The sequence below is a fragment of the Bubalus bubalis genome, chromosome 16, assembly GCF_019923935.1.
Source record: "Bubalus bubalis isolate 160015118507 breed Murrah chromosome 16, NDDB_SH_1, whole genome shotgun sequence".
NCBI lineage: Eukaryota > Metazoa > Chordata > Mammalia > Artiodactyla > Bovidae > Bubalus > Bubalus bubalis.
The window spans coordinates 33,168,819-33,193,711 of NC_059172.1; the positions used below are offsets into that span (position 1 = coordinate 33,168,819).

General features: G+C 44.9%; 1 protein-coding gene across 8 annotated transcripts in view; it reads left to right on the forward strand.

Moving 5' to 3' along the window:
* NUMA1 (nuclear mitotic apparatus protein 1) overlaps nt 1–24,893 on the forward strand; it is a 73,106-nt gene that overhangs the window by 24,844 nt on the left and 23,369 nt on the right. For 2 of the 8 annotated variants that reach the window (XM_006064723.3, XM_006064724.3), the window contains exons 2-3: nt 17,000–17,073; nt 22,368–22,453. In XM_006064723.3, the coding sequence (XP_006064785.1) occupies nt 17,032–17,073; nt 22,368–22,453 (128 nt within the window). In that variant the 5' untranslated portion in view covers nt 17,000–17,031. Of the gene's footprint in view, nt 1–11,088; nt 11,383–11,571; nt 11,731–11,993; nt 12,210–12,426; nt 12,568–16,999; nt 17,074–22,367; nt 22,454–24,893 lie in introns of those variants that run through there. The other 6 variants (XM_006064725.3, XM_006064726.3, XM_006064728.3 and 3 more) reach the window with 6 other exon arrangements.

Genomic DNA, 24,893 nt, shown 5'->3' on the forward strand with positions numbered 1-24,893 from the left:
TCTGGAGCCAGAATATCAGAGTTGCATCGTGGTCCTATTGCTCTTTCGTTGTAGAACCTTAGGGGAGATACTTTTCTGAACCTCATTTCTTTTTGATAAAATGAAAACAATAACGTCTACCTCACAGAACTGTTGTGAGATCACGTGAAATATTTTGTAGATGGAAAATACTGTCAGTGATGAAAAGCCAAACACAACTGCTAGTTGGTTTTGGTGAGGGAGGTATCCAAGCAGGAGATGATGTGAACCTCAAGTAAGAAGAGAAATGAAGAAGTTTGTTTGATCCCAAATCCATTCTCTTATCTACCAGTATTATCTCCTTTTTTGTTGTTGTTGACATTTGGTATAGTCACTAGTTTCTGTTAAATGCTCCAAAATGGAAATAATATAGAGGAGTAGAGGACCTAAATAGAATCCCCAAAGATGTGGAATTTCTTCCATTTTTCTCTCATTTCCTGTCTTAATGCTGGTGCCTCCTAGAGTTGTGTAAGGCAGAGGCTTTGGCCTCAGATTAGCTGATTTCAATAGCAAATGAATATACCACTCCTTTACAGGCCCAACAGGGCAAGCATGATCCCACCACAGACCCACTTCTGATTATAGTCACAGTGTTCCAAATGTGACCCAAATTGATATCTCTAACCTATATAAAGATTGCATCTTATAAACAGTTCATTTTAAAAATGTAATTTGAAACCTTTCATTAATTCTGTAAATGCCTATCAGGTGCCATGCACTTTACTCAGTTCCAGGAATTCAGTGGTGAGCACATGGTATGTGATTTCATGGAGCTTACAATAGTAGAAAAAAGAGAATGAAATATAGAAAGATATAACTAGAGACTATGAGAGCTATAAAGGAAAAGAATATGATGCTGTGCCTGACCTAATCCAGGTGGTTAGGGAGATTTTACATGGAGAAGTGGCATTTGAGCAAAGATATGAAGGATAAGTTGGGGCTTCCCAGGTGGCCCTAGTGGTAAAGAACCCGCCTGCTAACACAGGAGACTTAAGAGACTTGGCTTTGGTCCCTGGGTGGGGAAGATCCCCTGGAGGAGGGCATGGCAACTCACTGCAGTATTCTTGCCTGGGGAATCCGAGGACAGAGGAGCCTGCAGGCTCTAGTCCATAGGGTCCCACAGAGTTGGACATGACTGAAGCAACTTAGCATGCAATCATGCAAGAAGAATAAGTTAGAATTAATCATGTGAACAGGAAGAGAAAGCTTTGGGTAGGAGGAAGAGCATGCACAACACTAGACCACACACAGAAGTAACTTTTTACTAATAAACTTTCAACCTTTCTGCTGGGTACTGTGCTAAGCACTTTCTTCACACATACTATCTTGTAAATTCCCTATATCACCCTCTGAGAAAGTATTCTTACTCCCATTTTACAGATGCGGAAGCATGCACAGTTACTAAAGTCCTAGAGCCAGAATTTTTTTTTTTTTTTTTAATTTGGCTCCAGCTTTTTTGGCCATGCTGGGTATTTGTTGTTACATGTGGGGGCTCTCTAGTTGTGGTGATCGAGGGTTACTCTTTGTTGCATGGGCTTCTCATTGTGGTGGCTTCTCTTGTTGCGGAGCACAGGCCCTAGAGCACGAGGGTTTCAGTGGTTGTGTCTCGAAGGTTCTAGAGCTTGGGCTCAGTAGTGGTGGTGAATGGGCTCAGTTATTCCATAGCACATGGAATCTTCTCTGACCAGGAATTGCACCAGTGTTTCCTGCATTGGCAGGTGGACTTTTTAATCTACTGTACCACCAGGGATGTCCCTACAGCCAGAGTTGTAATTAGCCTGTCTAACTCCATACTCCATGCTCTTAACCATTATGCTATATTGCCTTCCTTCTGTTTCTCACCATTCTAGCCTGTACTTTATACAGCCGGGAACATAGGTCTGATCTGTGTTACTCCCCTTTACTTCTTCCCTTCAGAAACCTTGATTGTTTCCTATCACCTCCAGGATAACTTCTGAATTCCTTAGTGTGATGTCAGTACCTTATGGTTTAGTGCTCCTCAGCCTCACCATCTGCTACACCTTCCTAAAACTGCACGCCATGGCTCAGATGTAATAAGCTCTGTCTTTGCACATGCTGTTCTCCCTGCTAGAATGCTTTTTTTTTTTTTTTAAACTTCTCTTTTGGTGAAACCATACTCATCCTACTCATACTTTAAGTACCCAGCTTCAATGCCACTTCCTCGGTAAAGCTTTCCTCATCATGCCTTCCTGAGTTAATCCGTCCCTCACAGGGCCTGTAAAACAGTAGCTCCTCCTGTGTTCCTCTTCTGAAGTCTTTCACCAAAGTGAGAATCCTAGAGGTCTTTACTGCTCCTCACCTTTCCCATACTCCTGTTTCCTAAGATCTTGGAGCCTATTCCACAGTGCCTTTTAAATATACCTTTTTAAAGTTCCTACTGCCCTTGCCTGAGAGCAGCAGTTTTACTTCTGCTGTATCTGCCTCTGGACTCAGAGTCCTGCCAGATCCATCCTTTACACAGCACGTAACACGTATGCCATCCTCCTGCTCAGAATCCTTCAGTGCCGCACACTGCTCCTTTAGTAAGTCACTCCTGGTCTCCACTGCGCTTTCCAGTGTTCTCTCACCTTCTGTTCAGCACTACCCAAGGCCTTGTCCTTCGGGCTCATGTTTAGGTGAGTTATAGGTATGTCTCTTCACAGGATTCTGAGCCCATCTCATTCATCTGAACACAGTATTTCTAGGTTGGTTGTTTCATGTTTATAGTTGCATGTCTCTGATTAAATTTCATTAACTCTAAGAGTAACATATCTTAGGCATTTTGGGGACTTTGTATCGTGAATAGTTTTTTCAAAAGGGGTTTGGTCCTAAAGGGAGATTTCAGTTTTTAGAAAAACTGCTTGTTGGGGATTCTGTACTTCTCAGTGATGCCAGATATATGGAATGTTATTTTGTCAAATGGTGTTTAGTGTCTTTAAAGATGGAGAAAATCATTCCAGCTCTGCCACTTCACAAGCTGTAGTAGAAACAGTTTGAACAAGGAATTCAAAAGTGCTTTGAATGAATAAAAAGCTGTGCTGATGGGAAAGGTATATAGGATGTAGCTCAGTTGGACTGGAGAGAGCCATGGATTTAGAAGATGAATTCTGGTTCTGCAGCCTTGGTGGTTGACCCTGAGGGCAGATATTGCCTTCTTTTTTGAAGCCTAGGGTCCTAGTTATAAAAATGTCACTCATTATCAGAGAAATGCAAATCAAAACCACTATGAGGTACCATTTCACACCAGTCAGAATGGCTGCGATCCAAAAGTCTACAAGTAATAAATGCTGGAGAGGGTGTGGAGAAAAGAGAACCCTCTTACACTGTTGGTGGGAATGCAAACTAGTACAGCCACTATGGAGAACAGTGTGGAGATTCCTTAAAAAACTGGAAATAGAACTGCCTTATGATCCAGCAATCCCACTGCTGGGCATACACACTGAGGAAACCAGAAGGGAAAGAGACACGTGTACCCCAATGTTCATCGCAGCACTGTTTATAATAGCCAGGACATGGAAGCAACCTAGATGTCCATCAGCAGATGAATGGATAAGAAAGCTGTGGTACATATACACAATGGAGTATTACTCAGCCATTAAAAAGAATACATTTGAATCAGTTCTAATGAGGTGGATGAAACTGGAGCCTATTATACAGAGTGAAGTAAGCCAGAAAGAAAAACACCAATACAGTATACTAACGCATATATATGGAATTTAGAAGGATGGTAACAATAACCCTGTGTACGAGACAGCAAAAGAGACACTGATGTATAGAACAGTCTTATGGACTCTGAGAGAGAGGGAGAGGGTGGGAAGATTTGGGAGAATGGCATTGAAACATGTAAAATATCATGTATGAAACGAGTTGCCAGTCCAGGTTCGATGCACGATACTGGATGCTTGGGGCTGGTGCACTGGGACGACCCAGAGGGATGGAATGGGGAGGGAGGAGGGAGGAGGGTTCAGGATGGGGAACACATGTATACCTGTGGCGGATTCATTTTGATATTTGGCAAAACTAATACAATTATGTAAAGTTTAAAAAATAAAATAAAATTAAAAAAAAAAAAACAACACAAAACTGTTTAACCTTAAGCAACACATTGAAAAAAATGAAAAAAAAATGTTAATAAACATACTTGCCTTTTAGGGTTCTAAGTTTAGGGGGGTTAATTGAGACATGAGACGTAGCCTTCTTTAAATCTTTGAAATCTGTTAAAATGTTAGGGTTTTTCAATTGTTTAAATTTTTTATCATGACCATGTTAGACACTAGATCCATGTATTTTACTTATTAGTAACATATTGACAGGTTTGGTTCTTGAGTTATCTGGCACCCCACTGAGAAATCTAATCCCTATTAATATGTTTTTGTTCATTTCTGTCAGTGGTTAAAATCATCCTGGTGTGGTAGAAGAAGTGGATTTGAACCAGAAAGACAGAGGTTTCAGTGCTGAGTGAGAGGTGGAGATATGAAAGAGAGGAAGAGGAAGACAGAGAGAGGATGGGAGAGAAAAGAAAAGAGAGAGATGTCCTCTGAGTTTTATGGCTACTTAAAGCTGATTTGAAACAGACCAGATCCTGGACAGTATCATGCTCTCCCAGCTCATGTTCTGAAATTACAAGTTGTCTCGAATTGGCAGTCCTTGCTCAGGCATAAGCAAATGAGCTTTTACAAATAAGCTGAACAATTTCTCTTGGGCAGAAGATAGGAAATCTTCAGCAGAGCTGTCACATGTACTCCAGTGTTGATCTAAGCGGGGACTAGAAGACCATTAAGGGCTCTTTCATCCTTGAGGTTCTGTGATTTGTTGGCCGGGTATAGAAAGCTGGTTTTCTTTAGGGTGTTGAGATCAATGTAATCATAAATTGCACTTTCTCTGTGGCTTTTATTTATGAAACCTTGTAAATGCCAAGTATGGCTCGTATTACTTTTCATTGTACCCCATGCAAAGTTGGAACTACCAGTTTTTGAGGACCTCCTCCTCTCATCAGGATTAATGAAACACCCTTGAGTGCCTCGCTTTGGGCATGGGACCCAGTAGGGTGACAGACAAAGTGCCTCTTTCTAGTGGACTTGCTATTTGGGGGAGAAGGAAGCCCTAACTGGTGAGGTTTTTGACCATGTACTGAGGAAATTCATTTTATTGCAAGATTCTTGTTGTTGAGAATGGTGTCCTGGAGAAAGAATCATGGGAAATTTTTGGAGATACCTTTAGATATGATCTGACCCTCACCTTTTCCTGAGGCCCAAGTTAGGGCAAGTGCCTTGCTTGAAAGCCACAAATACAGTCTGTGGCTGACACAGAATTTCCCTCCAGTCACTTCCAACACCAAACCTAGTGTGTTTTCTATTACTGGCAAGGCTGTCTCCAGGAGTTGCAGATCTTTACAATAAAACTGTTCCTTTTGTTTCTTTGACCTTTCTCATCATCAGTTCTGTGCTTGTGAGCAAACACTATGCTAGACATGTTGCCTGTAGGGACAGAGCCGTTTGCTCCTCTGTGACAGTGAAACAGGGTGAACAGGTTCTTAGGTGTTTTGCAGAAAGACCTCCTTGAGGGAGAAGTGAATAGAGCCTCTTGGATGTCATAATGAATCCTCTCTGGGTTTTGATATGCCCTCTGCTTTTCTCCCCAGGAAGCTCAGGCTTGCCAACACTGCCTCATTACTTAGCCCCTACCCTCTGGAGAGGGAGAATAAGGCCTGGTAAATAAGCTCCAGATCAGGGTTCTGAAGTATTGTCCTTCCCTCCAGCCAATGGTATTTCCTCCAGCCTTCTTTCTCCATGGCTTCTCACCCTTTAGATATGTCCAACATCCCTTCTAGGAGAAGACTTCTCTTCTGTGCTTGCTGATTCAGAAGAGTTTTGGCCCTTTAATGTTTATAAAGCTCTTGCATCTTCAGAAAAAAATTTTAGTGATTACTTAAAAATGCTTTATTTATTTGGCTGCGCCAGGGGTTAGCTGTGGCACACGGGACCCTCGATCTCTGCTGTGGCATGAAAACTCTTGGTTGCAGCTGGGGGATCCAGTTCCCTGACAGGGAGTGAGCCTGGGTCCCCTGCACTGGGAGTGTGGAGTCTTAGATACTGGACCACCAGGGAAGTCCGTTTAGGGGTTATCTTGGAAATTGGAACTGTTGAATGTTTTTGATTAAACAGTTGGTTTTTGGGAGGAGGTAGAGGTGCGAGGCTTCTTTGAGCCACTGAGGATGTGCTGCTGCCTTTTTTTTATTCAATGATTTGAGAGCAGCAGAGAATGGTCTAGAGACCAGATAGACAACTCACTACTCAGGTGACCAAGTCACTTAATTTCTGAGTCTCAGATTTTGTCATCTTTAGAAATAAAACCTACCTTAAGACTTCCTGAGAATTAGATAAAAGGACCATGTAAGAGGATGGATCTGGGCTCAAATTGGGCTCAGATTTTACCTCCAGCACTTATTCTTTGTGACCTTCAGCAAGTTATGTAACCATTCTCAGTTTTCCATTTCGGTAAAATAGGGATAATCATAGTATTTTGGGTTATTGTGTCACTGGGTTATTGTGAGGATTAAACAAAGTAAAGCTAAGAAGTGTTTAGCATAGTGTCTGCCACATACCAAGTGCTCATTAAATGTTAGCTATTAATTACAACAGTAACAGCAACAACAGTAATGATAGTCTTTAGGTATTTATTATGCTGGGACATCAAGTGGCAGAGGAAGGACTTAGAAGGCATTGCATAGGGTAGTGGATCCATAAGCATTTCTCCTGCCAACATTCCTTGTGGGAGGGCCTGTAGGGACTGAGAGAGAGGCTCTCGGTAGGCTTTAGCACGTAGCTTTCTGTGGTGAAAGCTTCCCTCCCAGGCTGGTAGGCTGAGGTGTGAGGTTCAGAGGGACCTCAGAAGACAGTTCGAAGACCAGTCTGGCAGGGTGGAGGGTTTGGGTAAGGGCAGTGACTGTGGAAGGTAAGACCTGGGCCGGGTCCCACAGGACTGTGAATACCAGGCAAATGGTTCGTATTAAGAACCACTCATTCCTGAACCATCTCAGGGGAATAGCTCCCTTCCTTTCTTCAGTTTAAACTTGTAAAAATGATAATACACTTTAAAAAATCATAATGTTTATATCTTAAACAAGAATAATAAATACCCATACACCATATACCACTCAATTCAGGAGATATAATATACCAGATGCCTTGAAAACACCTTGTGCGTTCTGTGTCCATCCCCAATGCCGCCAGCCTCTACCTGAATTCAGATTTTGTGTTAGGTGTCGTTTTCTTCCCCTCCTTCTCTTTCTTTTAAAAATGGTTTTACCACTCTTATCGCAATCTTTCAGGGACCGTGAGCAGCGGCTGTGGAATCCAGCAGGAGCCATGGCCGGCTGACTGCCTGGCTAGGCTGGGAGGAGGGGTGGGGAGGTTCTTCTGGCCGGCTGCCCTGGGAGGGGAGGGGAGGGCTGGGGAAGGGAGGGGAGTGGTGCTCTGTGGTGGGGGAGGGAGAGGCCAGGGAAACTGGCCCAGCTCCTTGGGCTGTCCTGAGGAGCGGGCCCAGAAGCTTGGCAGCTGCAGTGGAGAGGTTCCAGAGGAGAGTTCAACGCCTCTGAGGCCGCACAGCTGGAAGCTGTTGTCTTGAGTTTAAAGCCAAAGGAGGGCGGGAGGAGGACTTCTTGTATTCTTTGGAGACTCAGTATCAATCCTTTCGTGTGCTGGGGAGCTTCAGAGCTGACACAGTGCCAGATGTGGCAATGGTGATTTTAGGAGGCCTGCCTCCTATTTTCACCTCAGACCTTTTCTGGAGTATTGATCATGCCAGTCATTAAATCATGTTTGCCTCTTTGCTTTTCTATAAAAGCTTTGGTTTTTGCTTTGCCTTTACTTTCCTGGTGCATATTTGAATACCAAGAGCAATTGCTAACCACAGACTGCAAGTGATACGATGGGAATAGGATACAGGGTCTGCCCAGGAGAAGAAGTGGGACCATGGAGGTCTCTGCAGCAATGGGCCTCGTTCTGACTCCTTCCAGAACACCCCCACTAACTCAGCACAGTCCTTCTTTGGTGGCCAGAAGGTTGAATTTGGCCAGAAGGTTGAAAAGGCCAGAAGCCTTCCATCCAGATGTAGTTCCGTGGAACAGATTCAAGGAGCCCTAGGTACTATGGGGTATCATAGATGGTTATGCCCACGAGGAATTTACATTCTAGATGTGAAAACAAGACTTCCCTGCATATACAGTCAAGGGAATACAAATGACAAATGCAGTATGTAGACACATTTTCTGATCACCAGTGTAATACGTGGTTATTAAAAATAAACTCAAACATAAAAAGAAATCCAGTGTAGAAAGTCCCCTACAATCTAACCCCATCACAAGATAACCAGTAATCGGGGTGTTGATAAAGTAAAATCCATAGAAGCATACTGATGGAAGGAAAGCAAGCATCCTGGCTGGGGACCTAGTCTCTTTCAGGGAGAAGCACCCCACTAGCTTCCCTGACAAATGGTGAGCGAACTTCCGCTTGGACATCTTGGTGACAAGGGGCCAAAACCCATAAGTAGGAATTGACCTTTAAGTACCACCCTGTGCCTTACTTGCTAGTCAGTGTGCTGGGTTCCCTGGTAGCTCAGCTGGTAAAGAATCCGCCTGCAATGCAGGAGACCCCGGTTTGATTCCTGAGTCGAGAAGATCCCCTGGAGAAGGGATAGGCTACCTACTCCAGTATTCTTGGGCTTCCCTGGTGCCTCAGATGGTAAAGAATCCACAAAGCAGGAGACCTGGGTTCGATCCCTGGGTTGGGAACATCCCTTGGTAGAGGGCATGGCAACCCACTTCAGTATTCTTGCCTGGAGAATCCCCATGGATGGAGGAGCCCGGTGGGCTACAGTCCATGGGGTCGCAAAGAGTTGGACACAACTGAGTACGTATGCTCTCTGGAGTGTCCTCTAGCAGCACCTTTTGCATAGTTCAGTTCAGTTGCTCAGTCGTGTCCGACTCTTTGCAACCCCATGAATTGCAGCACGCCAGGCCTCCCTGTCCATTACCAACTCCCGGAGTTCACTCAAACTCATGTCCATCGAGTCAGTGATGCCATCCAGCCATCTCATCCTCTTGTCGTCCCCTTCTCCTCCTGCCCCCAATCCCTCCCAGCATCAGAGTCTTTTCCAATGAGTCAACTCTTTGCATGAGGTGGCCAAAGTACTGGAGTTTCAGCCTTAGCATCATTCCTTTCAAAGAACACCCAGGACTGATCTCCTTTAGAATGGACTGGTTGGATCTCCTTGCAGTCCAAGGGACTCTCAAGAGTCTTCTCCAACACCACAGTTCAAAAGCATCAGTTCTTCGGTGCTCAGCTTTCTTCACAGTCCAACTCTCACATCCATATGTGACTACTGGAAAAACCATAGGCTTGACTAGACGGACCTTTGTTGGCAAAGTAGTAGTTGCTTAATAAATGTGTGTGGTGTAAGTGCAAGTAAGAAGAGGGGCTTCCCAGTGACCCATGGGTTTCTCTCATGATTGGTGAGGGTCACTGTTTGGTGGGTGGAAACTCTGTGGTTTTGTTTTATGAGCATCAGACATCTTTTCTTTTTAGTTGCAAAGAGTCGGACACTACTGAGCGACTAAGCACAAGAAGTGTGTTGGGCATTTTATAGATGTTATTGAATCTTCATCACAATCTTACAAAATAAGTATCTATCCTTGTTTTACAAACAGAAGAACTGAGACTCAGTGTCCTGCCATTCACAAGCTGTGTGATCTGGGGCAAATTATTTTATCTCTGTGGCTCAGTTTACTCACTGTACAGGTGAGTGATAATAGTATCTACTCTTTGAGGGGAGTTTTTCAGATTAATGAGTTTAACACAATTAATGCACAGGAGACCAGCAGAACAGTGCTTGGCACATAGTCTGCACACAGTAAGCATTAGCTGCTATTTATTGCACCTTGTTTTCTTTCTTGTTCTATTAATAATGTGATCCCTAGCATTTCTACACTTATTTTAATTCTGTATATGGCTTCTCTGTCCTCCCTCCCACCCCTCACACTTTGTTCTTTACAATTCCTCCCTCAGCTTTCAGTCATTCCCTTCCCTTCATCCTGTCCCCACTGTGTCTGTCATTCCCCTTTCCACTCTCTAAGCTTCAACCTCCCCACCCATTGCCTGTCTCCTGTCTGTTATGGCAGCCTTCTGACCTGCTTCCCTGCTGCTAGTCTCATTCATTTATATACCAGAATAATTTCTCAAAGTACACTTCTCATCACACCACATCTCTGTGCTAGAAACAAACGATAAAATAAATATCTAAATCTTTGTTCCATTTCTTGAAGTTCAGAATTTTCCAAATCTTACCCCAGTTCTCCCTTCAAGTCTGTTCCTCCACTATGTCCACATCTTTCTGCTTTCCTTCTTCCTTACTTCTCTCTCCATTTCTATGTGGGCAAGTTCTACCTATGTGTTTTTAGATCCAGATTAAAATATCACTTAGTTTTTATTTTTAGTCCTTCCCTACTCTTGACTGGTTAGAATTTTTGTGTCTTTTTTTTGTGAAAATTAGCACATGCTGTCTTGAAATATAATTTCAAGTCACACTGCTTATCTCCTGTGGAATTATAACCTACCTTAGTACAGATGCTTGGTGTAATTCTTCTTTGTGTGCTCTCTGGGCTTCCCTAGTGGCTCGGAGGGTAAAAAATCTGCCTGCAATGCAGGAGACTCAGGTTTGATCCCTGGGTTGGGAAGATCCTGTGGAAAAGAGAATGGCAACCCACTCCAGTATTCTTGCCTGGAAAATCCCATGGACAGAGAAGCCTGGTGGGCTACACAGTCCATGGGGTCGCAAAGAGTGGGACACGACTATGCTCTCTAGAGTGTCCTCTAGCAGTACCTTTTGCATAGTAGGTGCTTAATAAATGTTTGTGGTGTAAGTGCAGGTAAGATGAGGGGCTTCCTGATGGCCGGTGGGTTTCTCTCGTGATCGGTGAGGGTCATTGTTTGCGGGGTGGAAACACTGTGGTTTTGTTTTATGAGCGTCAGACATCTTTTCTTTTCGGCCCTGGCGGGGAGGCGGGAGCAGACACTGCCGACGGGTCCCAGTGCGTGTGTCTGCTGAGGGGCTCCTGCCTGCCGCCCGAGGTCCCGAGACTCGGCCCCTCAGCCCCTCCCCACCAGTGCTCGGCGGAACAGGGGATTAGGTTCTGGCAGCACAGCTGGGGTTTTGGCGGCCATTCCGCAGCCGACAATAGCGCGCAGTCACCCGGACAGGACAGCGCAGGCCCGCGCTCCAGGGCCGCCGTGGGCCCGGGCACCTGGTTTGGGTGGCCGAGGGGGAGGAGCGGGCGCGGCGCGGCAGCCCGGCCTAGCCACGCAGAAGGTACGGGCTGGAGAGGTTCCCTCGGGGAACGGGGCGGCCATGTCCCGGGGCAGGCGGCGCCCGCGGACGGAGGCCGGCGCTTTGTGTGCGAGCGAGCGGCGTGTATGCTTACGGACGCGGCCCGCCCCGGAGCCGGCAGGAAGCCGCCCCTTGTTTCCGAGGGCCTGCGTCCCGTGCGCTCTCTAAAGCCTCTGTTCCCGGGTCTTACTCCCTGCCCTGCTGTCCTCCAGGCAGGGCTGATCTAACCCGCGGGGCAGCCCGCGGCCTACTCTGCAGCGGCTGGCCAGAGACGGACGGGCTGTCACTGCCGCCTTAAGAGCGCGAAGGGGGAGTGTCCGGGGCTATCAGGTTTGTCAGGCAGGCCTCTGTGAGATGCGTTTCGTTGTGTTTATGCCACAGTTTGCTTTGGCGCTCGCCACTGTCGCAGTTCAGTATTTTTGTCTGCCGGCTCCTCCCCCCGCCGCCCCCACCCCGCGCGTCCTGGGCTCTTGTTTGCGGCCGGCTTCGGCAGCTCCCGCTCGGGCGCGCCGGGGGCCCCCTCCTCCCGGCCCCGACTGCCGCCCCTCCCCCCTCGCGGAGAGTGCCCTGCTCCCCGCTCGCGGAAGCTCGCTGCGCCTTTAAAGAAAGCAGACTCCTGGCTGTGACGCACTTCTGGCTGTCAGCCAGGAAGATCGCTCCTGCCAGGCAGACTGAGAAGAAAACCAACAACTTTTCTTTTGTGTGTGTGGGGTTACTTTCCACTAGACCCCCCCCCCCCTTCCTCCTCTCAAGATTTAAATGCTAATGGTGGATTAAAACCTCTAGATCCGTGTGGCTTTGGGAGTCTGGTAAGGCCCCCCTCCCCTTTCCCCCCTGCACTGAGACTTTTTCTCCCTCACTGTTTCTCTGGGGTTTTGTTCAAACATGGAGGAGGGGGTGCGGTGGACTCTCCCCCCTCACCTCCCTTTCCTGCGCCATCCTTGAAGGGGAGGGAGAGGAGAGGGAGAGCAAATAAACACTCAGAAACAGGCGCTGGGAGCAGAGCTTGCCAACATCCGGGAGTTGGCGCCTTTTAGAGCAAAGGGTCGCTTTCTTTCCCCCTCGCGTAGATGTCAGCGTGTTTTTGTTCGGAGGGAGAAAGCGTGTGCGCCTGCACGTTGAGCTGTAGACAGCTCTGGAGAGCGTCTATTCCTGAGTGAGGCCTGGGTGTGTACACAACGGTGGGGAGTGAAAAAGGTTCATTTTGTCCGCTGGTAGGGACCAGGGGGTGTTGATATAGCAGTGGGGGCAGGTGCTGATAAGCTGCTGGAGTTGGGGGGGTGTGTGTAGTGTCGGGCTGTAGGCCCCAGATCTGGTTCTTGATTGCAGCCCTTGTGCCCACCTCTTTCTGATCTGGACCCTACAGAGCATAGGGGGAAGGGCAGATACTAGTAAGCCACTTTGAAGAAACCAGGGAAACCTTGGTTTCCCTTGCAGTCCTTCTTGTGTTCCTCACCAGGACACTGGGCCAAATTCTAGGCTACACAGAGGGGCTGGTCTGCGTGCAGAGGAGGAGGCCTGAGTCCAAAGTGAGCCCCTTCGAGTGCTTGGGAGTACAGCCAGCACCACTGGTTTGCCCTGACCTCAGGAGTGCAGAGAAACTCTGTGGAGTTGGACAAGACCTCCTGCTCAGAACTCCTCAGGGGTTGAAGAGGACTGTGTTTTCCCCTCATTGGCTTCTCTTAGAGCTGCTGGTTCTTGGGCTTTTTACCTCCTCCTAGCCAGGGCTGCACCAGCAGGATATTTCCTATCCTGTTCTTTATGACATGTGAGCCAGTGGTGACATGAATTGGCCTTTGTTGGGTCACTCTGGAGTAACCCAGCAGATGAGGTCTGGGTGCTTGCCTGAGTGTGCCTCCTCTCCTGTTAGAGGAAAGGAGCACCCTCAAGATAAGGGTGTTCACTCTGGATGTGGGGGTATCCTTTTAGAAAGACGTATGGAGGTCACAAGCAGGCAGGCTGTCTAGGTAAGTAGTGGTAAATCTTGCATGGGCACAGAGTTGGGACAGCCATTTCTCTCGTGAGTTGTGGGCCTTCGGAACCCACGGTAGAAAAGCAGTGGGTCACACAGCTGGAACCTTTGAGGTGAGGGTTTGTGTGGGCTTTGGGTCCCAAAAGTCTGGGAATGGGAGTTAGCACCTAAAAGAATGAAGATTCAGCAGAGGCAAGGGCCCCTGTTCTGAGTACAGTTCTGCAGCTTTCTGAGACCACAGGGCACTTTGGTGTTATCATGGTGTTCATGAGGGCAGTTAGTGGCTAAGAAGTGGTCTCAGAAGGAGCTGGCACCCAATTTGGGGGGCGGGGTGAGGAGAGTAGTGCTGCCACAACTCAAAAGTCTGGCCTTTGGCCTGTATTTGGTCAGTGCTTAAAACTGAAGGTTTTCCAGAACAGACCCCAGAGCTCAGCAACCTGACCCTCCAGTCCTGGTCCTTCCATCTGAGCAGGTGGTTTGCATTAGCTTCAGCCCTGGTAGGAAACCAGGACTAGGTTTTAACTCTTTAAGACCCAGAGAGGGTGCAGGCCAAGTCCCTGCGTGTCTCTTGAGTGTCAAGTTCTTGTCCTGATTTATCTTCTCTGGAGACAGAGGGGTTACCTTAAATGTGGGGATTTATCCTGACATGAGGGAGTTACATTATGTCAGTTGTGAAAATGTCAAGAGGATACAAGACCTTTGGTATAAGGCAGCTGCTTTTGTGTCTTGGTTCCCTTTTGAGCCCAGGGCAAAGAGAGAGTGCTTCTCTGCTGAGGGCACTTCTTTTCAAAGAGAGATAGGTTGGAATTCTGAAGGTGTCCACAGAGGACCTGCATCTCAAGATTTTTATTTGTTAGTTTGTTGATTGAGGGTTTGGGGGGTGGGTTGGGGGTGAGTTGCTTGATTGAATTGGGGGTGAATCTTAGCAGACCTTTCTGTGAAATGGTTCCAGGCTGCAATCGCGGGGATCTGTTTTTCCATCACCATCACCCAGTCTTCTGGGTGGGGCCTGCCTCAGATTTCAGGGGGAGGGTGTGGAGGATGGTGCTCTGGCTGGGAGCCCTAGGGTTTCAAGCCAAGGTCTGCTTAAAGTTGTAGTCCCATTGCCGAGGTCTAGCTGTGCCACTGGCTTCAGTCATTCATTACCCAAGGTGAGTGAATGACTGAGCTGCTGTAAAGGCTCTCACCCCAGTGTCCTGTCTCTGAGAAAGTGCCCCTCTGTGGGATTTGACCTGATAAGGTCTTTCCTTATGTTGAATATTGAATTCTGCCTGTTTGTGTGCCTGGGGAGCACAGAAGAAGGCATTTGGCCTTGACACCAGTATTAGACAGGCTCCCCTGGGAGGACGTAAGGGTTGTGTGTTTTGCCTCTGAGATGAAGGGAAGAGGTGGGTCAGGTCATTTTTAGCAACACAGCTGTGGAATCTCTCAGAGGCGGCAAGATCCACCTCCGGTTGCAAATGCAATTTCTGACTGCAGTTTTAGGCCTCATCAAAAGGACAGTGAGTCTGGAGAGGCAGCAGGGGGGTTGACGGGGAGGTGATCAGGGCCTCATTGCCCTTGTTCCTGAATACCTCTGAGGTTTTATTTTTTTTGCACTTGGACATTGCTGCCTTAACTCCAAGGGCCAAGCGTGGTCCTTGTGATAACTTTGACCAACCACAGAAAAGACTTTGTGCAGTTCAGTAGTTGAGGCCATCTGCCTTCATCCTGTCGAGGGAGCAAGACAGTCAGTGCCCATAGATGGGCCGCACTGGGTGAACATCATCAAAAACCGAGGAATACATAAGCCCCTTAGCTTCTCTGCCCTCCTGAGAACTCTTCGTTAACCACTACACTTGCTTTTGCCAAAACCTGGGTGAATTGGCTCATTTCCAAAACTGTGATGTTTGTATGGCAGGTGGAATCACATTGGGTTTTGCAGGGTCAGGAAGCAATTAATTACAATTAGCATTTAGTTATATTTAGCATTTAATTATTCTATTATTTCGTGCGCTTCTATGTTTAATTTTACTTCCTCTGTAAGCCCCTCAAAGCAGGGACCATGTCATTGTCTCCCATTTCCCATGTAGCTTCCAGCACAGGATGAGCATATGTAAGGACTAAGAAAGTAACCTTTTTGGTTGGTTTTATTAAGCAGAGTACACTTGCAGAGGAAGGCCTAAGAGATGATGGGTAGTGGATTATCAGATTTAGGTATCTCTTTCCCCTATTAGACAGTGAGCTCCTTATGGACAAGCATGGCATCTTATCCCCAGCACCTTGTATTCAGATAGTACTCAGCATGTGTTGGTCCCACAGAGCCCACAGCTTGGAGATGCTGATATATAGGGAAAGTTATAGGTGATGTGGCTCTTGCCACTCTTGTTCCTCCTCCTACTGGAGTAGTGACAGACTTGGCACCCATGGCAGTAAGAGGTGGGGGGGTGAGACTGATTACTCTCATGAAGATTTGTAGGAGTTATGTGAGCTGCTAAGAGATGTTGGGGAATATGTAGTCACCGGGGTGTGTGGTCTCTTGAGCAGTTTGGCAGACAGATGGAAGATTCCCACTGGAAAGGAAAATTGGGAGTAAAAATACCAGAACAAGTACCTGATCTTTCATTAACTGTCCCCTGGGATCTCTACCAGCATTGGATTTGGCTTCATCCAGTCTCCCATGGCACCCCGCTCCAGTACTCTTGCCTGGAAAATCCCATGGATGGAGAAGCCTGGTGGGCTGCAGTCCATGGGGTCGCGAAGAGTCGGACATGACTGAGTGACTTCCCTTTCACTTTTCACTTTCATGCGTTGGAGAAGGAAATGGCAACCCACTCCAGTGTTTTTGCCTGGAGAATCCCAGGGACAGGGGAGCCTGGTGGGCTGCCGTCTATGGGGTCACACAGAGTCGGACACGACTGAAGTGACTTGGCAGCAGCAGCAGTCTCCCATTGGAGCCATGTCTTTGATATTGCTGTGGGGGATACAGAAATCCAGAATTTGATGGTTTTCCCCAAAGACTTGGTTATTGTTAATTAGGCAGACTTTGGGTACCTACAGAAAGAGCCAGAAATCAATCTTTTTGCTTAAGGACTGTGATCATTTATTGAATACCTACTGTGTGCCAGGCACTATGCTATTTGCTTTATGTGTTTTGTCTTGAAGCATCACAGTAAATAACCTGGAGAGGTTTTTGCAGATCCTTTTTTGCAGGTGAGGAAACTGAGACTAAAAGAAGTTAATGCTACTTGTCCAAGGTCACAAGAGCTTGGTCACATGGAATCAGCATTCAGACCTAGGTGTGTCTGAAAAACCATGTTTGTTCCACCTTTTAAGGGCACCACGTCCCAAAGAGTAGGGCTGAAGTCCAGCTTTGAGTGTTGTATTTTCTAAGGGACAGAAAGATTGTGTGTAGAGCTTGTGGACGTTAAATTAAATGCAGAGTTCTTTATTGTCAGCTATGACACTGTATGTTATATAGAATGATTTTGATGTATGCTCTGAGCTCTCCAAAAACTCCCATGGTGTCTTGGTAGATTAAGTGCTGAGTAACTTATCGAAGCTGGTAAATGAAGCCATTTCCCCCTTCTTCCTTCATCGTGGATATCTGATGTAATTAACCACCCTGCCTCTTCTCTTGGGTTCCAGGTGCATCGGGGTGACTGTCTGGTTTCACCAAGATGACGCTCCATGCCACCCGGGCGGCTGCACTCCTCACTTGGGTGAGTGGTTTTCCTCTGCTTTTGTGAGCCACACTTCTCCAGGAAGCTTGGGAGAGGTGAGAGAGGAGTTCTCTAGGAGTCAGGGCTATGTAGAGTCTTCTCTCCAGATAAAGAAAACACAGTTTTCTTTTGCCTTTCCCCGTAGCTTTTTTTTAATTGGGGTATAATTGATTTACAATGTTGTGTTACTTTCAGGCGTACAGCAAAGTGAATCTGCTACACAAATACATATACCCACTCTTTTTAAGATTTTTTCCCCCATATAGTCCATTACAGAATATTGAGTAGAGCTCCCTGTGTTGTACAGTAGGTCCTTATTAATTATCTATTTTATGTGTAGCAGTGTGTATTTGTCAGTCCTAATCTTCGAGTTTATTCCTTACCCCCTTGTAACCGTAAGTTTATTTTCTACATCTGTAACTCTATTTTGGTTTTGTAGATAAGTTCATTTGTGGCCTCTTTTTAGGTTCCACATTTAAATGGTATCATGTGGTATCTGTCTTTCACTGCCTGACTTACTTCATTTAGTATGAGAACCTCTAGGTTCATCCTTGTTGCTGCGGATGGCATTATTTTGTTCTTTTTATGGCTGAGTTCCCCTCAGTTTTTAAAAATTTATTTATTTATCTGTTGGCTGTGCTGGGCCTTCATTGCTTCAAGGGCTTTTTCTCTAGTTGCGACGAGAGGTGGCTACTCTGCAGTTGTGGTGCGTGGGCTTCTCACTGTGGTGGCTTCTCTTGTTGCAGTGGTGGGCTCAGTAGTTGTGGTGCATGGGCTTAGTTACTCTGAGACATGTGGGATCTTCTGGGACCGGGTATCAAACCCATGTCTCCTGCATTGGCAGGTGGATTCTTTACCACTGAGCCACCAGGGAAGCCCTCCCCTTGGTATTTAACTTTAATTATTTCTGATGATGTTGCTGCTGACAAGTGATCCATGACTTCACTTGTATAGCTTAGAAAAGGCCTCTCTGAGGTATATACTCCCTTTCAGTGAAGGGAAGGGTGGCTGCAGAACAGCCCGGCAGCCCATGTTTGCCCCCTCCGTGTGCATGTTTCTTTCTTTTTTTTTTTTTCCTTTCACGTTTCTGAAAAAGGATTGATGCTGGATTTCGTTGACGTGTAGGGACTTTGGTCTTGAAAGGCCTTTAATCTCAGGGCAAGGTTCTCCTTGCTTTCTTTACTGTGTTTCTGTCAGCTTCCATTGTCCTCCTAGTGCCTTGATTACTTCACCAAAATTCTTCTCCTATGTCTTTTCATATACTTCTGCCTAAGACAATGGCAAATGACAAAATAACGCTGAGCATTGGGAACTTAAAGGTACAGAGAAACAGAAACTGCCACACAGTGTAATGATGACATGCGAGGATCTTAGAGGCAGACAGCCCAGCTTAATTAGAATTGTTGCTCTGGCTTATCTGTGTGACCCAGGACAAGTTACTTAGCCTCTCAGCACCTCATTTTAAAAATGGAAATAATAATATTACCTCATGGAGTTATTATGAGAATATGAGATATGTCTGTAAAAAACACTTAAATATTAAAATATTGCCTGGGGGAATTCCCTGGCAGTCCAGTGGTTAAGACTCCATGCTTCCACTGCAGGGGCATGGATTTGATCTGTGGTTGGGGAACTAAGGTCCTGCATGCTGTACAGAGTGACCAATAAATAAATAAGTTAATAACACGTCACACAGAGTGACCAATAAATAAATAAATAAATATGCTCCACAGAGTGGCTGATAAGTAAATAAATAAAATGAGTAAGTACATACAGTACTGCCTGGGCATGCTATTTGGTAGAGGGTATTTTAGTAGTCACCCTAACTACTGATCAAAAAGACTAATTAAAGAGCCAACTTTAAGAAAAAATTACAGAATTAGGAAATGAATGTTTAATTTCCAAGTAAGGTGGATTTACTAAAACTGTCTTTATAATCACTGTCAATTCTGTAGTCAGGAAATAATGTGTTTAGTGTCCAAAACGTGTGTTCTTAATCTTCAGCTTCTGAAATAGATTCAAATTTTAGTTGTATAGTTTAAGATGGGTGTTTTATATTTATATTTTTATTTACATTTCAGTGTTTTATGTCTGTATTAGAAGCATTATCTCTTTCTCCTCTTCCCCAGGAAAAGACTGGTTGAGTAGTGTCTGTGTGCCTAGTTCAGTTGATGAAGTGATCTTTAGGGGTCCTTCAGCTGCATTGTTTTAAGTTTATCAGTTTATTTATATTGGTTTTAGGCTTGGTTTTATAGTGACTACTACAGTTTACTGAGAAGACACAAAAAAGACTGGTTTTATTTAACAGCAGATACTTGTATGCTTTTTTGAAAAATCAGAGTGAACGTACATTAATATATTAAAATATAGTTAGATACAATTTTTCAATTGAAATACATTAGGCAGCTAAGTGGATTTTATAACACTGTAGCAACATGGAATAGTGTTTGTTAGTGAGAAGAGTGGCATCCACACAGACACATGCATGTGACAATCACAGCGGTGATTTCTTTTTTAATGACCTAGGAAAAAAGAGAAATAAATCAAAATGTTAGAAGTACAGGTATTAAAATACTAGAGTGAGTGGAATTTTTTGTTTTCCAAGTTTTCAGTGATTTATTTTCTAATGTAAAGATAAACCTATATTTTATTTAAATTGAAATAGGGCTTGAAATTATTCTGTACCCAGCAATTATAGTGAATAAATTGTTGTAGGGAATGTAAGGAACTTTAAGATTCAGCCACCGTAAATGACCCTGATAGCCTCACAGGAAGTTCCTGGGTTCTTCAGTGAGCTTGGCCCTCTCTCACATTTTATATCCTGACTAGAGATGAAGGAGCTTGTCTGCTTCCTCAGCTTTCAAATGATTTCCCATTTAAGAGCAAAATAATGCACAGGAAGGAAATATATTTTTATATCCATGAAAGAAACTGTTGCTGAGTTATTGCTTAATTGATATGAGATGAATCCTGATTCCTCAAGTTAAACCAGCTAACTGGTATGATTTTTTCCCAATCTTGTTAGTGAATGAGCATTCACAGCCCTTGAATGTATTTATGTAGGTTCAGATATTAAAAGAAGATAGTTTTTTGATGCTTAAGTCATTGTAGTCTCTTCATTTTCAACAGATAGAAAGGGACCGTGGCTTGGAATATTCAGAATCTTCTTTAAAAATGCACACGGGCCTTTTCTAATTAGATTAAGCACACACACACACGCACACACACCTGTGCCCCTAAAGATAGTATAAATGAAGAGCATGTGCATGCATGCACACACACACACACATGCCCCCAAAGATGGTATAAATTATTATCTTTAAGAGTCCAATGAAAGGTTCTATTTTATATTCCACATTTAAATTTTTTTTTTACTTTCAATCCACTTTAATTTAGATCATTTAGAAGTTCTCAATATAAAATTATTTAATGGAAATAAGTACTATCGTTTCTGTAACTGATGACTGATTTTTTTTTTTTCATTCTCATGATTCTCCAGTGTAGTCAGCTAATTTAACTAAGAAGTAGAAGTATTGCTGGATCTGTTTCATTATTTTAATTTTTATTAACCATAGCAGAGCCTTGCATTTAGTCCTCTTACTTGATAATGTGTTCTTTCATCCACAATTTCATTTGAACACACACTGGCCCCCTAAAGTAGGTAAGTTTGACAAGCGAGAAAATAGGCGCAGAAAGAAACAAAATTGGTAACAAATGTTCCTGGCAAGTTAGTGGACGGAGGAGCTGGATTCAAAATCCTTGTCTGGGAGCCTCTTCTAGTGCCTGTTGAAGAGCACATTTGAGGGGGAGGGACAAATTAGGGGTGTGGGATTAACTGCTACACTAAATAGAAAAGCACCAAGGATATACTGCATAGCACAAGGAATTATTTGCAGTGTTTTGTAATAACCTATCATGGAGGATAATCTGCAAAAATACTGAATCACTGTGAAACAATTTTGTCAATCAACTACTTCAGTTAAAATAAAGAGTACATTTAATAGAATGTACTCATTTGCGCATAACTGCTACTCTGAAGTTTTTAAAAATACCTTGTAAAGCAGGATATGTCTCCCTTCTCCCTCGGTCTTGCATATGTGATTGACTGACTTAGCAAACCCTTCCTTCCTAATAAGGAATCGCAAAGGTAAACTTTAGCCCAGACTTCTGCACTCGGTACCAGTGGAATTTATGAGGTTTTCCCGTAGAAGTCAACCATGCATGCTTGTTGAATACCCTCTGTACCTGGTTCATCTGTGTGTGACTGCTGGTGAACTTTCTAGTGGCAAAGACTGAGTTAGATGAATGCCTGCCTGAAGGCCAGGAATGGGAAAGGTGATGGAATCTGAATTGACACGTTTTTCTTTGGGGTTTGTAGCTCTTCGTTTCCTTCCTCCCTCCTTTTTCTTTGTTATCGTGTGTTCCCATCGTTTCTCCCTGCCTTAGCCAAAGTTTCATGTCTGGAAAGAATTTAAAAATGCATCAATTATGAGATTTTATGTCTGTGTGGGAGCATATGAAATATATCTAGTATTTAATATCAACTTTAAGTGGATACAAAATTCAGATTTCAAGAGCTATAAAATCAAGAGATACAAAGGGCTGTAAATGTAACATCTGAGCTGTAAACATTCAAGAAATACAAAGGGCTATATAAAAAAAGCCTTTCTTTTTCCTACCCCTCACTCCCAGCCTCAGGTTCCTCTCTTGGGGTACAAGTTTCTTTCATTCTTTCTAGAACCATTTTATGCCCAATTACATTTAAAATACACCCGAGTGCTGGAACATTCTAGGAGAACTTAAGCTCTTATTCAAAGGATAAGAAGCCAAAGGAAGGACTCTGAGAGCAGCTTTCAGGTGGCCTTTAGTGGATGAGTTGGTGCAGCAACATTCCTTTGCTGAAATTAAAAGTCCTAGAATCGCCTGTTCCTGCATTCCTTTAGCTGCAACTATAGGCTCTCAGAAAGGGCTTCCCAAGTGGCACTAGCAGTTAAAGAGCCTGCCTGCCAATGCAGTGAGACATAAGAGATGCGGGTTCGATCCCTGGGTTGGGAAGATCTCCTGGAGAAGGGAATAGCAACCTACTCCGGTATTCTTGCCTGGAGAATTCCATAGACAGAGGAGCCTTGTGGGGTACAGTCCAGGGGGGTGCAGAGAGTCGGGTACGACTGCAGCAACTTAGGACGCACACAGGCACTCAGAACAAGCAGAGTTGCCAACACCTGGGGAAAGGAGCAAACCCCAGGGCTTCTTGCACTAGACGGTTTCACCAAGTGCTTCCCTTTGCCTCGCAGGTGAACAGTCTGCGCCTGGCTGACCCGGTGGAGGCTGTGCTGCAGCTCCAGGACTGCGGCGTCTTCATCAGGATCATTGACGGCATGTAAGTCTGCACTGCCTTCCCTGCAGCCTCTAGTGCAGCTGTAGGCTGCGGTGGGAACTACATCTGTTTCCTTTCCTGGCTGGCCAGAGAGCGCCACCGGATTGGAACGTCTTCCAATCACTGTGTGTCTCTATGAGAGAGGTTTCACTCTGGTCCCGTCTTGAGGCTTCCTCGCTCTTTCGTAGGAGAGCTGCCAGGTCTCTGTTCTTACCTCTGGGAGCCTGCCCTGGCGTTCCCTGTCCTCTTGTCTCAACAGGAGTCTTCTACAGCCCTCCTCCTTATCTCACAAGATCATCCTTACCTCACAAACCCTCTTTGCAACCTTTGGGGCCAGGAAGAAGAAAGGGGAAGCTCATAAACTTGAGAGAAAGAAGCAGGACCTAAAAATCTTTTAACTTGTTAGCACTGCACAGATTTATGCCTTTCTAACCCATTAGTGCATTTCTGGGGTTTTCACCTACCTCATTTAACTTATTCTCTGAGGTCAGTTAGCATTTGGTAAGCTGCTTGTCATGTAGCCAGGATCTCAGTTTAGGCCTCTTCGTTTTAGATCTGTGTCTTTAGCACATTTCCTTTGAACTTCACAATTATCTGAGAAATGAGTGGAGTGGGCCCTCCTCCTCTTGTCTCACCTTTCTGGAACCCAGCAAAGATGGGTCAAGCCATAACCTATATTTATTTTTTTAAAGCTTATATGGTTCATCTTGTTTCCTGTACCCTCAACTTTAAGGAATTATGAAGGGCAGACTGACTGACCTTTTACTTCTTTGTGCTATGGGCAAAAGTATAGGGAAACCATGATTGAAGGAATTGGGGGGACAGTGGAGAGGACCGACTTTCCCAGTTTAAAGGAAAGCACAATAGATGCTGAGTCCCCCGGACCAAGATCTGAAGTGTTGAGGCATCCTATGGGGCTCAGTGATAATCTGCAATGCAGGAAACACAGGTTCGATCCCTGGGCCAGGAAGATCTCCTGGAGGAGGAAATGGCAACCCACTCCAGTATTCTTGCCTGGGAAATGCCATGGAGAGAGGAGCCTGGCGGGCTATAGTCCATGGGGTCGCAAAGAGTCAGACACGACTGAGCGACTGAGCACACACACACCTGTATGCGTTGTATCCACACACAGCATGGGGCAACTGGAATTCAGCATCTCTGTGAAGCAGGTTGGCTGCATTTATAGGCAGCAGCTCATTGACAGGGAAACAAGGTAGAACTGAACTTGTCAAAGGCAGGGTCTGGGTCTAATTCATCTTCAGGTCCTCTACACCTAACTTAGGACTGTGGTGATTAGTTTTAATTAATGTTTATTAGGTGAAAATGAGTGAATGAACATATAGTTGATATTCTAGTGGGGCTGAGTGCCCCACGACAGATGTGTTTTCTAGAGTGGGTTTTTTTGGTTTTTTAATCTTTTGAGATTTATATTGTTAATGAGATGTCTAATATGATTTCTTAAAGGTCCCTGTGGCTCTGACTGGCCCACTTGCCTTAGTGAAGGAAGCCACTGTATTTTCTTATTTTGGTACAGACACTGCCATTTTCTTTTCTTTTGGTTGCACCACATGGATTATGGGATCTTAGTTCCCTGATCAGGGATAGAATCCGGGCCCTGGTAGTGAAAGTGCTGAGCCCTGACCACTGGACTGCCAGGGAATTCCTGGACAACACCATTTTTTTCCCCGGTTACCCAGACACAGGACATTTCAACATCATTTTGAATTTTCCCCTCACCTGGGCACTGATTTCTAATGTCACCATCTTCTCAGTTTGTCCTTTCAGGAGATTTCTCACATCCCTTCCTCTGCCTCTGGATACCAGACTCTCATGACTTCATTCTTCTCTAACCTATCCTTAGTCCTGGGTATCCCTGTAGTGTGATCTCAAGACCTTCCTCCATCCTGCTTTCAAAACTGTGTGCTCAACAGCTCATGGATCTCAGCAACTCTTCATTGCCAAGAGGTTGAAATCTAAAAACTTCAGTTTGGGTATTCAGAGCTTTCATCAGGGGCCCATTTCTTCCCTCCAGTCTTGTTTCTTATTCATTTCTACCTCTACACCCAACTCTCTGTTTTTTTTTTTTTTTTGGATCTTGTAGACTTTCCTAAATTCTGACCTTTGTTAATTACATCATCGTGGTACTGCTTAACTTGTTCTTCCCCTTGTTGCCTATAAACTGGTAATTAGATCTAAATTTAATTAGCTTACGATTTTTTTTCAAGGATACTTCATAGACGGAGTTGTGTACCACCTGTAAGTCAGCATTTTGTAACTCATAATGTAACTAGTAACCATTTTGCAAACCCTAATGAAAGTAGATCTAGGCAACTAACATCAATGGCCAGTAAAACATTAGGCTGGCAGTACCTAACCTACAATTTAATTTTAACATCACCAAAGGAGAGACAGCCAGGTATGACTTCCTCATTGTAACAGATAT